General features: G+C 36.5%; 1 protein-coding gene across 6 annotated transcripts in view; it reads left to right on the top strand.

Moving 5' to 3' along the window:
• Window positions 1-13,597, top strand: part of ITPR2 (inositol 1,4,5-trisphosphate receptor type 2) — a 263,254-nt gene that overhangs the window by 97,422 nt on the left and 152,235 nt on the right. For all 6 annotated transcript variants that reach the window (XM_090146695.1, XM_031597173.2, XM_090146688.1 and 3 more), the window contains 5 exons: window positions 3,357-3,550; window positions 6,070-6,202; window positions 7,129-7,186; window positions 8,664-8,829; window positions 11,325-11,495. In XM_090146695.1, coding sequence (XP_090002821.1) covers window positions 3,357-3,550; window positions 6,070-6,202; window positions 7,129-7,186; window positions 8,664-8,829; window positions 11,325-11,495 — 722 coding nt within the window. The remainder of the gene's footprint in view (window positions 1-3,356; window positions 3,551-6,069; window positions 6,203-7,128; window positions 7,187-8,663; window positions 8,830-11,324; window positions 11,496-13,597) is intronic.

The raw sequence follows: 13,597 nt of genomic DNA, 5'->3' as shown, positions 1-13,597 counted from the left end.
AGGAAGCACTCTGGAGCTGAGATCAGAGCTCTATTGGTTTGGTCATATATACTAAAAACTTAAATATCTTTTAGAGATGGAGAAGATAGTCTCAGTATTCTCCTCGTTTATGGAAGTGGTCCTGAAATGCAGGGAGATTGACTAATTCCACAGTCACACAGGAATCCAAATCCCTTTACAGGATTTCTCATCCTCTGTGTTGCCTATTCAGCAACCCAGTAATGACAGTCAAATAAGCAGGATGAATGCTCCAGGCAAAATCCCAGCTTGTTTTCTTCAAAGACACGAGTTGTACCTAAAATGTTAAGCAGAGAGTTGATTACTTCCTACCCTACAGTGATAGAAAGACCAGGGCTGTGGTGGGTGTGAGTCAATGTGATGACTGGGGTTGGGGCTATTCTTGAGCATGATTTGTGGAAGAATACGTATCTATGCCTATCATGAGTGTTACCTGTAATTTTTTTCCATTAATCAGATTTTTCTGACTTCTTGTACAAAAACTTGTTGATTACCTTTTTGTTGATTGTATACTGAGTAGATTTTAGTCTTAAAGGGTGGATAGGAACTTTTTAAGATAAAGCAAAACTCTTGTACCTTACTTAGGACAAAGTACAGTTTTGTCTAGTTTTCTAGAAGAGTATCTTTTGGACTGTTTTTAGAATTAAATGGTTTAATTGTCAATTGGTAAATCCCACTGACATAAGTTATTTTTTTGTAAAGAATTCCTGAGCTTTTCAGATAGCAGTGCCTCTATTTATGTTCAACTCTGTACAACAGCTGTGGAAGGGATCTCCATTGTGAATGAGAGGATGATGTTTTCCCAGGTGAGACTTAGGGCCGAGAATATCACAGGCTATGAAGGAAGTGCACAATCTATACATCTTTTTGTGTTCAAATGAACTTATCAGTCAGCATTAAGGATTTGAATTTGATCGTTTGTATCACAGTTTGGAGATGAAGAAGCTACAAAAATTCAATTTAACTAAAGCCCTTTTAAGGATTAAAGGTTCTTTATTTAGTAATCTAGCTTTACATGTGTGTAATGAATGCAGTGAAAATTAACGTTTAGAATACTGGTAGAAAGGGGATGGAGAGAGAGAGAGGAAGAGAGAGAAGGAAAGACATGCATACAATTTATTCCACGTTTTTTTAATTTGATTTGAAAGGTAAATGAGCAATTTTAATTTTGCATCTGGGACACTACCTGGAATCACTTTTATTTGCTTTACGCAATTCTAGTCAGTTAGAGGAACTTTGTGCCTTCCTAATGTGAGAATTCAGCCATTTCTTTGACTTCAAGGTTTTTTTTCTCTTAACATCCTGCAATATCAGAAATACATTTTTCCCCCTTTGTAGAGACTTATGGTATCATTTTCAAAAGACCAACTCATATTGATTGCACACCAGACTGGATGCCAAATGAACCTCAAACATGACACTAATCTACCTCATTGACTTTGAAGAAGCAAATTCTTTGAGTGTTTGCTTTTAAAGTCAGAGTGAAAGGCATCTTCTTTTCATGCATGCAGTACTTAAGCTCTATTAATTGAAGAAAGAAGGACAGAAGAGGAGGATACTGCAAACAAAATAAAATGTAGCTTTGACTTTTTACAGCAGATTATCTAGGAAGAGAATATCTGCATTGTGAGTAAAACTTGACAATTCATTGTGAACAAAAGATACGGAAGACATATGAGAACAATTCAAGTCTACCTCAGCATCTCCTCTGTTTGCTTTTGTTGTAGTCTAGGTCTTGGCCTTATTTGTGCAAAGAGATGCTGTTATTCACTTCCTTTCTTCTATTCATTCAGATCTATGCTTTGCAAGAATGAAAACGAATTAATGCAGCTAGGTAACATATTCTCATTCTTACTCTTCTCTGCCTTTGCAATAAGGTAGCCATTGGTTCCCTGAGATGCTTTTCCAATTGGAGTTCACTGTAGGAAAAGACAAGTATAATCTATGGGGACAAACAGTATCTCTTGATAGAGTTTGTTTAACTGGCATCAGTGATAGTACCATTGCAACCAGTCTGGACTAATTTGTTTTTTGCCAAATTAGTGTAAAATTCATTTTCTTTCCACGTACTACTTACAAAGGGCACTGTGATTACAGATACTAATTTAACTTTTAGGACAACCTTTGGCTCTGACCTTCTCTTGGGAATGGAGAAAGTCAACCATCTCTCAGCTTTTCTCAGATGTTCCTGTAAACTGAGGGAGTGACTGTTCTGGGAGCCAAACTATTATTAACTTTTCTTTTACACAATTATTAAAAAAAAAAAAAAAAAAAAAAGTACAAGCCACAAACAAAACCAGGCATAGAAAAAAAACAATCAACAAACAATCAGACTTTAACTCTGTGCATATAAATATGTAGAGACTTGAAAACACATATGCGAAAGTATATGTATACAGACTTTCAAGCAGTCCAAGTCATCATCATGTGTAATGGGATTGATCATATTTATCATGAGCTTTAGCAAGCTGAAGCATCCATAAGCATGGCTTACTGCCTGGAGACAGTACTTGCATACCCAGCAGCAGCTGCAGACTTGGCTAAGCTGCTTCTACTGTGTTCATTACATTAGTCTTTCTTCTGCTAGTTGTTGGATGTGTGTCCTGTTATCTGGACCTGAGAGAGATCTGGACCAAACAGAGCTTAATCAGACTTGCACAGCCTCAATTATCCTCTCTGTTAGTGTGACATATAAGAAATTCAAGCTTCTGTAATACAAAAGGCATCTTTACCATCAAGCTTTTGTGTTGTGAGCAGTCATCAAGGTGAAGACATCAGTGGCATGGCGAATAACTCCTCCACTGTGTCTGCAGAGCAAGATCATAAATTACAGCAATGGAAGATATAAATGAACTATCGATATTTTCTAACAGTAAACGTTGTCAAATACTGGAATTGCTTGCTTAGGGATGCTTTAAAATGTGAGATATTTATCACCTAAATATTCTTACAGATAGGTTAAACAAACCTCTTTCAGAAATGGTTTTAGATACAGATAGTGTGCCCCCTCTACTTTTTATGTTTTCTTGAACACACTTAGTGTGCCTCCTCTACTTTTTATGTTTTCTTGAACACACTAACAGGGCTGTAGAAAGCTTTTACATCTTTTCCATCTGTTGACCTGCAATCCCCTGGGAAATCAATGAAGAAAGTTGTCCCAAAACCACTGGCTAATATGAATGAGTTAATGCTCCTAATTTTTTAATGAGGATTTGAGGATTTGTTTTTCATTAGGCCAATTAAGAATGTAGAAGAGTTTGACAGCATGGGTCTATGTGTTATATCTGCAAGCAAGCTTCACTGATGGCAAATATATGTGTATGTGTTTTAATGCGTAGGAAACAATGTTATGAGAACCATCCATGGTGTAGGAGAGATGATGACCCAAATGGTACTAAGCAGAGGATCTATATTTCCCATCAGTGTCCCCGATGTACAGCCAAGCATTCACCCAAGCAAGCAAGCCACCACCTCAGAGAATGAAGATGTGATTGTAATGGACACCAAATTGAAAATCATTGAGATTTTACAGGTAATAATGATTGGTGTAATGTTAAATGGCAATCATTTTACATTTATTCACTTACATAATGGCAGGTTCTATTACCTGCATTCTTGCTATTCACTGAGCTGTTCATTATGCGAATGACTTTGATATAAGGAAGAATACTACTTTGTGTGAACACTAGTACAATTGTGGTTCTCACAATTGTCGTCCTTAACTTCCAAAAGGAACTAGGTGCTATAGAAACTCTATCACTGTAACTCTGATAAGACCTAACTTGTATGTTAAGCTACCTCACTAATGTTTTCTGAAAACAACGTATGTGTTTCCAGTTTCATTAGCACTTATTTTACACTGATACAGCTTATTTATTTGACTTTAGTATTTGAGTGGACGTAGACCCACTGAAGTTGAGCAAAGTCATACAATTTTGAAGTTGTTTTCAGATTTCCACTGTTAGCTGCCCACAAACTATTCTCAATTATGATTTTCTCCCAGCTTAACTGACAAGTCGTATGACACTAGCATGCTTCCTGAGATACAATTTTCATTTTGTGCTAATAATGAGTAAAGTGGCACACATTTGTTCTGCATATCAAATCCCAGTTCTTGCAATACTTAGCCCTGAAGGAGTTTTTCAGTATTTTCTGTAAATCCTGCTGATCTGTTGGTACCATTGTCACTTTTGAAGGATTCCATTTGTTCTGAAGGCCTATAAATGATTTAGATTACCTTAACTACTTGTTATCTGAAAGGTTATTAATTATTAGGTCTTCAATACTGCGTATGTTAATTTCAGATCTGCTTCAGCTTAAGGCTTACGGAGTGTTATAAAAGTGGGATGTTAAGGCTTATGAAAGTGTTACGAAGTGATACCTCCTAAAGAATACCATTCATGAGTCCTATTTGTCAATTTCCTTTGATTTGCTGAATGTGTAAGTTTCCTTCCATGTGTCTTGCTCTCCTGGTTGATGCATGGAAGAATGATTCCAGGACAACAGCCTCTTCCTGTAGGTTCCCTGTCTACTCAGAGGAAGAAGAAACACATTTTTGTCTCAACCTTTTCTCTTCCACAGCACATGTAGTGCAAAATCACCCAGGACCAGAGAGTGTTTAATCCTGTGCTGTTACTTTGTGGCTTAGTTATGTTTTAGCTATGTGGTCAAATTAGTGCAAATTAGCAAATTGTCACATTGACAGCAAATGTGCGTATATAAAACCTTAGTTCATAAGGAATACAGAGCAGTTCAGTTTCATTTAAAACACGATGAAGAAGGATTAAGTTAAATCACATTACCTTTTGTTACTGGGCTGTTAACCTAAAATGCAAGAATATTTTAGATTTATTGTATTGTCATGCATAGCTAGTACAATGATGATTAAGACTATTCTATTCTAAGAAATATTAAGCTTACGGTAATTGTTTCTCTTATTTCAAGTAAGGGCATATTTTTACTTAACAGTTTCTGTACTACCATCAGCCAGAACTAAACAGATGGCCTGATAGACTTACGTGACACGTGAACTGCAGAAATGTGTAGTTGTAAAAATCTTGCTTCTATTGTAACAGGGTAATTTGATCATGGAACCACAGTAAACTTACCTATTTTCTATTTTGTATTAGAAGATTTAAATGAAAAGATACTGTTTCTTTAACTAACAATTTACTTGGTTTTAGATGGCATAGATGGCGCTCGTTACATTAGTAAAATCCTATTACAATACTCTGGGTCTGGGAAGCTTGTATGACTTTAGTTACAGATCAAAGAAACAAGTGGGCACTATTTGCTAAGTCATTACCTGTCACCTGAGTCTTGGTAACTTAATATATGTACTTTTATCCACACTGAAATGAAAACGTTAAATAACTGTAAACCTTTTCCATTGTATGCTTGCATTTACTGTGGGATAGGAGCTTATGTGTGTGAAATACTGCAGCTCGGTTGATGAGCAGGCAGTTGTTGAAATGTAGAAATCTGTCAGTCCTTCAGGTGGTGTTTATGTCTCCAGCCAACTTATTTTTCTCACTTTTCCATTTTAAAAGCAGCACTTACAGGTTTGATTTAGGATTTTTCCTGTATGAGTTTCTGTTTTCACTGTTGAAGGCACCAACAATTAAAAGAAAACGTCTGTCAGGCATCTGAGTGGGTGAACCTTGAGCTTGTCATCTTTACACTCAGCCCCACTCCACTTCTTATCTCCCTGAGGCTTTAGATGTCTGACTGAAATGTGAAATAATCTGTTTCAACCTGGGTTTGGATGTATTGATCTGGCTTGTAGGCAGTGGGGACAAGGCAGTGTGCTGGTGCCCCTAGACAAGTCAGTCTATTTCTTAGCATTCATCTGTAGACACAGCAGTGTTTGATACACCTCTGGTAGAGGCGGTGGGAAGAAGTCACAACAAACTGAAATAAATATAACAAATTCATTTTGCATAGGGGATGTATTTATTATAATAATAACCACGTATCTTTGTACACACACACATACACCACCCTAAACCCATGTTATTAAAAAAAATTCTGATTTTTAACTACTTCTTGTAGTTTATTCTCAGTGTTAGACTGGACTATAGAATATCCTACATGCTGTCCATCTATAAGAGAGAGTTTGGGGAAAACAATGAGAACGTCGATAGCTCTACAACCTCCCCACCTGACACATCAGGGATTCCCTCAGGTAAATATTGCTATTGTATGTAAACTAATTCTATGTAAACTTCTGCATTGTTCCAAATATTTTAGTTAGCAGTAAACTGAACTGCACCACAAAGGTGCATGTCAGTGAATTTGAAAAGCTTGTGATAAAATGAAAGTCTTAACAAATCCCACAAAAGAGATATTTGCTGGTTTGTCCTCAGCTAACTAAAATGTAATTCCTTTTTCCTGTTATGACAATTTATCCTCTTATTTGTACACTCCCCAAAACACTGGAAGATGGAAAGTGTAGCAGAGCACACAGATTTTGAAAACATGTTTAAAGAGTGGATGAGGACAGCTTTAAGTGTGGTGAATGTAGCATGGGAATTGAGTGGCTTTCCAAGGGAGTGTTCTGGTGCACACAGAGGTACTTAAAAGGCTGACAGTTCTGTGTGTGATGAGCTACAGGTAAGGGAGAATTTAATTGGAGGTGCTGTGCAATAAAGGTGTGGCTAAGAAATACTAAAGTCTTAAGTAGTAGGGTATATTAAATTAATTCTAAAGACGAATAATAATGTGGTAAATAATTTGATTTATGATGAATATTGTAAAGGTCATGTGTTTCATTTTACTGCTTTATGGAGGTTCGCTGATCTAACAAAAAATGTAGAATTTTCACATTCTGTGTCATTTATGACACAGTGCCATGTTGATCCAGTCTATCAACTAGAATTTGTCTCTTCCAAAGTAGTAGTAAAACATAATTTAACTGCCATATGTTCTAGTTCTTTCCTACTGTTCTTCCCCTTTCATTTTTCCAATAAATACAAGGAATTTTGCCTAGCTGAGAGATGCAGTTAGACATTAAGTTGATAACATCCAACTTTAAAGATGGAATTCTTTTTCACTTGCAGGTTAAACAAACATCAGTGTTCTTTACAAATTTTTATTTTGATTGTTTTCCAGCAATTGTTCCAGACATAGATGAAATTGCAGCTCAGGCTGAAACCATGTTTGCTGGCAGGTATAATCTCTGAAGTTTTACCTGTCTATATTAATCCTTTTATTCACATTGATACTAATTATGAACAATGTCTCTTGATTCTGTATGTGTTTTCATACCCCATTCTCTTCACTTGGCTAATTCTTATTACATAACCTACACATGGACAGATAATTGCCAGAGAAGATCTGGATTTTGAACAGACTGGCCAGTGGGTGGTACTTGTTGAGGGACTGGGGTGACAACCCTCTTGATCATCTGTATTTGTAAGAGAGTTGGTAGAAAATTTGTTCCCAAAGACAGGTGGAGAATGGTGTACAGGCGTGTTTGGCTTAACCACACTATTTTTTTCTCTCTCTAATATGCTTTTAGAGATAGAGCCTTTTCTAGTACATTTATGGCCGTTGACCCAAATTTCTTGGATCAGTAGGTTCCTGTTGCATCTTGTCTTAAAATTACTAAGAAACTGTTATAAAAAATAGTCTATTTCATGTGGCTCCACAAATCAACTGTGGACCTCTTGCCATAATCTCTTGACCACCAAAAGCTCGTAGATCAAAAATGATGCGTGCAAAGTTTTGGAAGTGTTTTCATCTATGCTGTGAACAACAATAACAAAAAACATGCACAGAAAATATCCACACTGGAGAATTATTACCCTTATTGCTATACTGGTTTAACTTTTCTGGAACAATTATAATTATACCAGTAAAAATGTTTCCCATTTAGACAAGGCCTCAGACTTGAAAGATTTCCTTGGAGCCAGGGACAGAGATCCTCAAGATAGGATTTCTCATCTTTCTTGTCTGTCCCTAATGTGCTTTCAGTCTTTACCAGTGAGAGCAATGCCTCCATTCCTCTCCCTGAACTCTCATGATATAAAACAACACATAGCCCTTGGCATCTGCATCTTCAGAATGAACAGAGAGACTGGATGGTTTCTTGGAAACGTTACTTCTGCTTTGATATGTTAACTATAAATCTGATTCTTTTGCTCTAGAGTGTAAATATGATTCTAGAAATACAACGCTTTTCTCAATTCCCACAATTTTTGAGCTTATTTTTTCTTGAATGAAATTTTAATATCAGCTGAAAAGGGAAGGATTAAAAAGGATAAGGCCAATTAATCTCTGATAAAATGCCATTGACTTCAATTAGTTTGAACTGTGAATGAACTTGGTGCAGTTTATCTAAAACGTAAATGAATGTTTTTGCAATATGGATTTTAATCACAATATTTGACACAGTTCATACATATTTACTTTTATTCTGTAGTATCTCTTGTGCTACAAGATTGCCAAAACAGCATGTTACTGTAGGATTTAAATACTTATAAAGTATGTTAAAAGGGAACTTATAATTTATATCTCACAGCAGATTAGATTTGGTTGTAAGAGCTGTATAGAATTAAGACTGTACATTTATTGCATATTTCTGTCAAAAGATTTTATTATATTACTTTATTTGGTCTTTTTTTTCCCCCACATATCTGTTGAAGAAAAGAAAAGAATGCGGTTCAGCTTGATGATGAAGGGGGCAGAACCTTTTTACGAGTCCTCATTCACCTCATCATGCATGATTATCCTCCTTTGCTCTCAGGTGCTCTGCATCTGCTATTTAAGCACTTCAGCCAGAGAGCAGAAGTTCTGCAAGCATTTAAACAGGTATCAGTGGGCATAAAATTATTGTGGGAACTATGGGGAAAGTTTTTCCAAAGACTGATTTATTTTTTTTAACCTGATTTGCTGTTTGTACCTAGGTTGCTCTGAAAATCTTATCTCCTATTTGTTTCTATGGAAAATACAACACTACTTGACAGGATAGAGTCTCAGCTAAAAAAGTCTATTTTTCAACATAGTCACCCCCATTAGCTATGCTTTTTTGTCAGTGAGAATCAATAGCCAGCATGCCATTCATAAAAATCTACACTAGCTGCATGGCCATCTGGAACATGGTTTGTCTTTCAAGTTGTTCTCACCACTGCTAAAACATACCATCCATTACCTCGCAGTGCTCATATATCACTGTTTGGTCTCCATAAACATTCGGCAAGTGTTGATGAATGCCAATGAGTGTCATATTTTCTGCATGGTGGAATTCAGTGACACACCTTTGCTTCATACACACTTCCATCTCGATGCCATTTTGTCAGATTTGTCTGCTGCTATCTGTCACGTGGCAACAAAACGTAATGGAGTATTGGTGTATCAATGGAGTATCAACCTCTACTGCCATCACACCACCATCTGTTCCTGATGTCGTGGGCCAGCATAATAAAATAGGAGGCATTGCTTTTGGTTTGACAGTGCTTAAGGGACTTTTCTTAAGGGTCCCAAGTCAGCAGAGAGAAATTTTTTTTGGTATATATTAGAGGTGAACATGTGTGCTAGTGCATATTCTAGTTGTGTATCTGTAACTGAAAAATCTATGTCTGTGGTGACAGCTGGGACACAGATATCTCACAGTGAGTCTTGATGTAGTGATTCCTCAGAGGCAGAGCTAGTAGCTCATGTTCTGCAAGCAGTGTACTTGTGTCAGCAATAAGACTTTCATCTCTCCAGGATTACCTAAACTGGATGTAAAGCAGTACTGCTATAAATGCGGTGTTTTCAGTTCTAGCTGTAATTCAGGTGTCCTTGCACGGAGTCTTTGCATCCACTGCATGATACAGATATGCCCAAACAACAGAAAGCCAGTAACGGAGCTAAATCTGTCTTCGGTTTTTACTCTTTTGTCTTGATAGCATTGCATGTGCGTGCTCCATGTGTCAGGGGATTAGTATTGGGAAATCTGATGTCATGTGGCTAGATAACAGAGCCATCTCTGTTACGTAACCCTATAACATATGTTGTTAAGACCATCTGATGTTTATTTCAGGAGTTTGCTAGCATATTGTCTCATTGTTATGTAAGATGTGGAGACTTCTCTTGTTTGAAAACAGATGAATGATAAAGACCTGGAAAGCTTTTGTTTAATGTTTTTTGCATAGCAGCCTCCTAGCAGGATTTTAATGTTAGGCCATGCAGATTAGGTGCATAAATAGCTATTATTACCAGGTTAGCAAGGATTTGAGTAGCTTAACATATTTTCATAAAGGAAGGAAAAGGCTAATTGGCAAATACACAAAAAAGAGCATGGAGAACCTGGAATATGAATATCTGTGGGTGAGCAACATTCATAAATAATGCTAAATAACATGGTTTTACTAAGCTATGAGAAGAAGATGAAAATTTTGTATTACAAGGTAGTGAATATTTGCTTGCAAGTAGTGATTTTTTGTTTTCGGTGTTCCTATTTTAATTTTCCTATCTGCCATGTGACTGTATTCCTTTAAATAAATAAGATTTCTTAATGGTGCCTATCGGTTTACTGTGAGGATTATTGTATTTTTTGGTATATCATCTTCATTAATGATCTTGGGAGAGCAAAGAGCATTACAAAGAAAGGAAATGTGTAGGTTGTGGTAAATAAAGAACTAGAAATAACAATGAAAAGCAGGAACAGACAATTTAAGCACTACAAGAAAACTAAAGTGCAATTAATCTTAGTGAGATGCAACTGCTCAGAAAGTGGGAACAATGCAAGCCTGAATGGTTCATGAGGTATTCAAACAAGTTTGTTTTTTTAACTGGACTAATGGTGTTAAAGATCCAGTATTTCTCACTGTTTGGTTATGATGATGATCATTAAGCTGCTGGCCATTCTGACATTTCTTTGGATCTCCTGATTCCTTGACATACCATTATTTTTCTCTTTTGTTTTCTTTGTTTTCTTTTTCTTAGCTTAATCTATCAACGTAGTACTATTTCAAATTATATTGTTTCAATATCATGAGGATCATCATCATGGCATCAGAGCTTACTCTGTGGAGAGCTCAAGGCCTTGTTAATATGTACTTGCACTGAAAAAGTTTTGCAGTGTATTAAGGAAAGATGGAGAATGATGTGAGTATTACAGCTATCCTGCTTTGGGCAACCACAGCTCTGCTATAGGTTTTTACTGAATGGATGCTAAAAACACCACATATGCCACATTTTAATTTCATAGGGAAAGTTACAAAAAACATCTGAAATCAGGGTCCTAGAATGGAAACTGTTGAGCGAGTTTCCCAGATTAAGTGCTAGTGTTGTAATAGCCTTACGATTTTCTATATTTATAGGTTCAGTTGCTGGTGTCTAATCAAGATGTTGATAACTACAAGCAAATCAAGGCTGATCTTGATCAACTGCGTCTGACTGTAGAAAAATCAGAGCTGTGGGTTGAAAAAAGTAATTATGAGAGTGGAGAAGGGGGCGATAATCAAACCAAAGGGGGAGAAGAGCCAATAGAGGTGAGTTTAATGCCTTTGCTGCTGGAATTGTTTCAATATGAATGTGTAGTTTGATGAGCAACTGCAAACTAACGATGTGGTAAATCAAAATAGTGAAGTGAGAGTGACCAGTGTTCTGTCTGTGCTTTAGGATTAGACAGAATAGAAGACAAAACTTTCTAAAATCAGTGTGTTGAATCACATTATCAGTGTGTTTGCTTCTGCTCTTTTCTGTAACTGCATTCTTACTTCACAGAGTTGCCTTCCTTTCTGCCCAGCAAGCAAGCCATAACATATGACATAATGGAAGTCATGTGGGAATCACGTCTTGGGAGTTGTGTTGGCTTGCTAGGAGGAGCAGGCAATATCTGTTCTTGAAGCTAGGAGAGAGGAGCACAATTGAGTGCACGTTTTCAAACACCCTTAGCAAGCCTACAGTCAACCAAGCAGAAGATTGACTTAAGAAAATCTAGATTTCTAAAGTGAACAATTTTTTTTTTTTAACCTTTGATTTTCCAGATCTTGGGGAACTTTGTGTTTTGAGAGTCTCTTGGACTTGAATCTGGAACCATGAATACCTGAGTTTGTTTGTTTGTTTGTTTATTTTTTGTTTTTCTTTGAAAGCTGAAGTCCTTAAATAATTGTCCAACTGCACAATGAATTTGTAAGAAAAGTTGAAGTTTTACAAGATTTGTTCTGGTTGAGCTTTGTGGCATAATAGTAGACAGAGCAGGCTACCCAACTTTTCCCCCAACATTTATTTTTGCTCTGTAACTTTCATCAGTGTAAGTGATTTTCTAACACATCACTTTCCTTATTTTCTTCCTTAGTAGATTCTTCTCCTGGCAAAAATGTAGAAAGCCAAGTGTAGATTATACAGGATTGGGAAGCTGGTATATTTTGGAAGAGCTAGGAGCCATTGAGAAAACAGTGAATAGTTACAGATATCTAGAAGACACTTAGCTTGTCAGATGAGAAAGTAGATTTTATGTGGCTTCAGAGGAGGGGACATTAAATCTTTCAAAGTATAATCCCAATTTCTTGTGATAGTGTAGGTCCTAGTCCTTCTCTGATAGAAGGTAACTGAATTTAATTGTGTCAGAACTGGGGAGGAATAAAGACTTTATGAACTTAAGTGGGTGTGATTTCCGACTTTCTTCAAGATTTGCTCTAGTAGGAAGGAAAACGGTCCTTTACATATTTAATGAATGGAAAATGGAATGGGAAGACAGAATTGCAGCAGGATATTACAATGTGTTTTGATTTTTTGTTTCCTTTAAGCAGTAATATGTTTTTGAAGTGTAATAAGATCCTTTTGTTCTTAAAGATAGCTCTAATGTTAAGGAAACTCAAAGAAGGAGGATTCAAAGCAATGTGCTTTAGACAGAAGCATCTCTAAGTGAAATGTTTTCAGTAGTTTTTCCCATGAGGCAGCAGTGGGTCTGTATAGATTAGCACTACTTCAGTAGATGTACAGTAGTATCTCTGACAGGTCTGTGAGCATATTGTATCAGAATGATAATATATAGTCTGCATAACTGGTTAGCTTATCTGATAATAATTCCATGAGAGCTGTGCCAACATACAGTAGCTCAGAATTTTGTCCTTTATTCTTTCCTTGACAAATTATTCTTTAATGAAAAATGAAAAATCATGAAATGTTTTTACCTTGCAAAAGTACTTTATGTAGTGAATTCTCTCTTTGATATCTTACGTGAGACTTAAGAGGTAAGGTGCTGGTCATAATATACAATGTATGAAGCAGGTGACTAGCTTCAAGCAGAGGAATATCCTTGTGAAATCCCATGTTTTTTTTTAATGAGTACTCAATATTCAGTACTGAGGTGGATGAACTTGTAGGTCCTCAGGAAGAAGCTCCATTAGCTTGTGCTTAATTTCTCACAAACAACACTGAAGTTGTTTGCACAAAGTTGAAGATGTTGTGCACAAAGGCTTCAATTACATTCCACAACAGTATCTTAAGCCCACACTTCTGTCTTGACATTGCAAGACTGCTGTATTAAAAAAAAAAAATCGTATGTATTTCTTTACCCTTGGTCTTCCATGTATTTTTGGATCATTTTTTCAGCCTCTTCTTTTTAATAACTTTGGGCTGGAGGTGT

The sequence above is a fragment of the Phasianus colchicus genome, chromosome 1 (assembly GCF_987193195.1).
Source record: "Phasianus colchicus chromosome 1, bPhaCol1.hap1.1, whole genome shotgun sequence".
In the NCBI taxonomy this organism is placed as follows: domain Eukaryota; kingdom Metazoa; phylum Chordata; class Aves; order Galliformes; family Phasianidae; genus Phasianus; species Phasianus colchicus.
The sequence above is the reverse complement of the archived record's forward strand: the minus strand, read 5'-3'. Positions and strand labels throughout refer to the sequence as shown.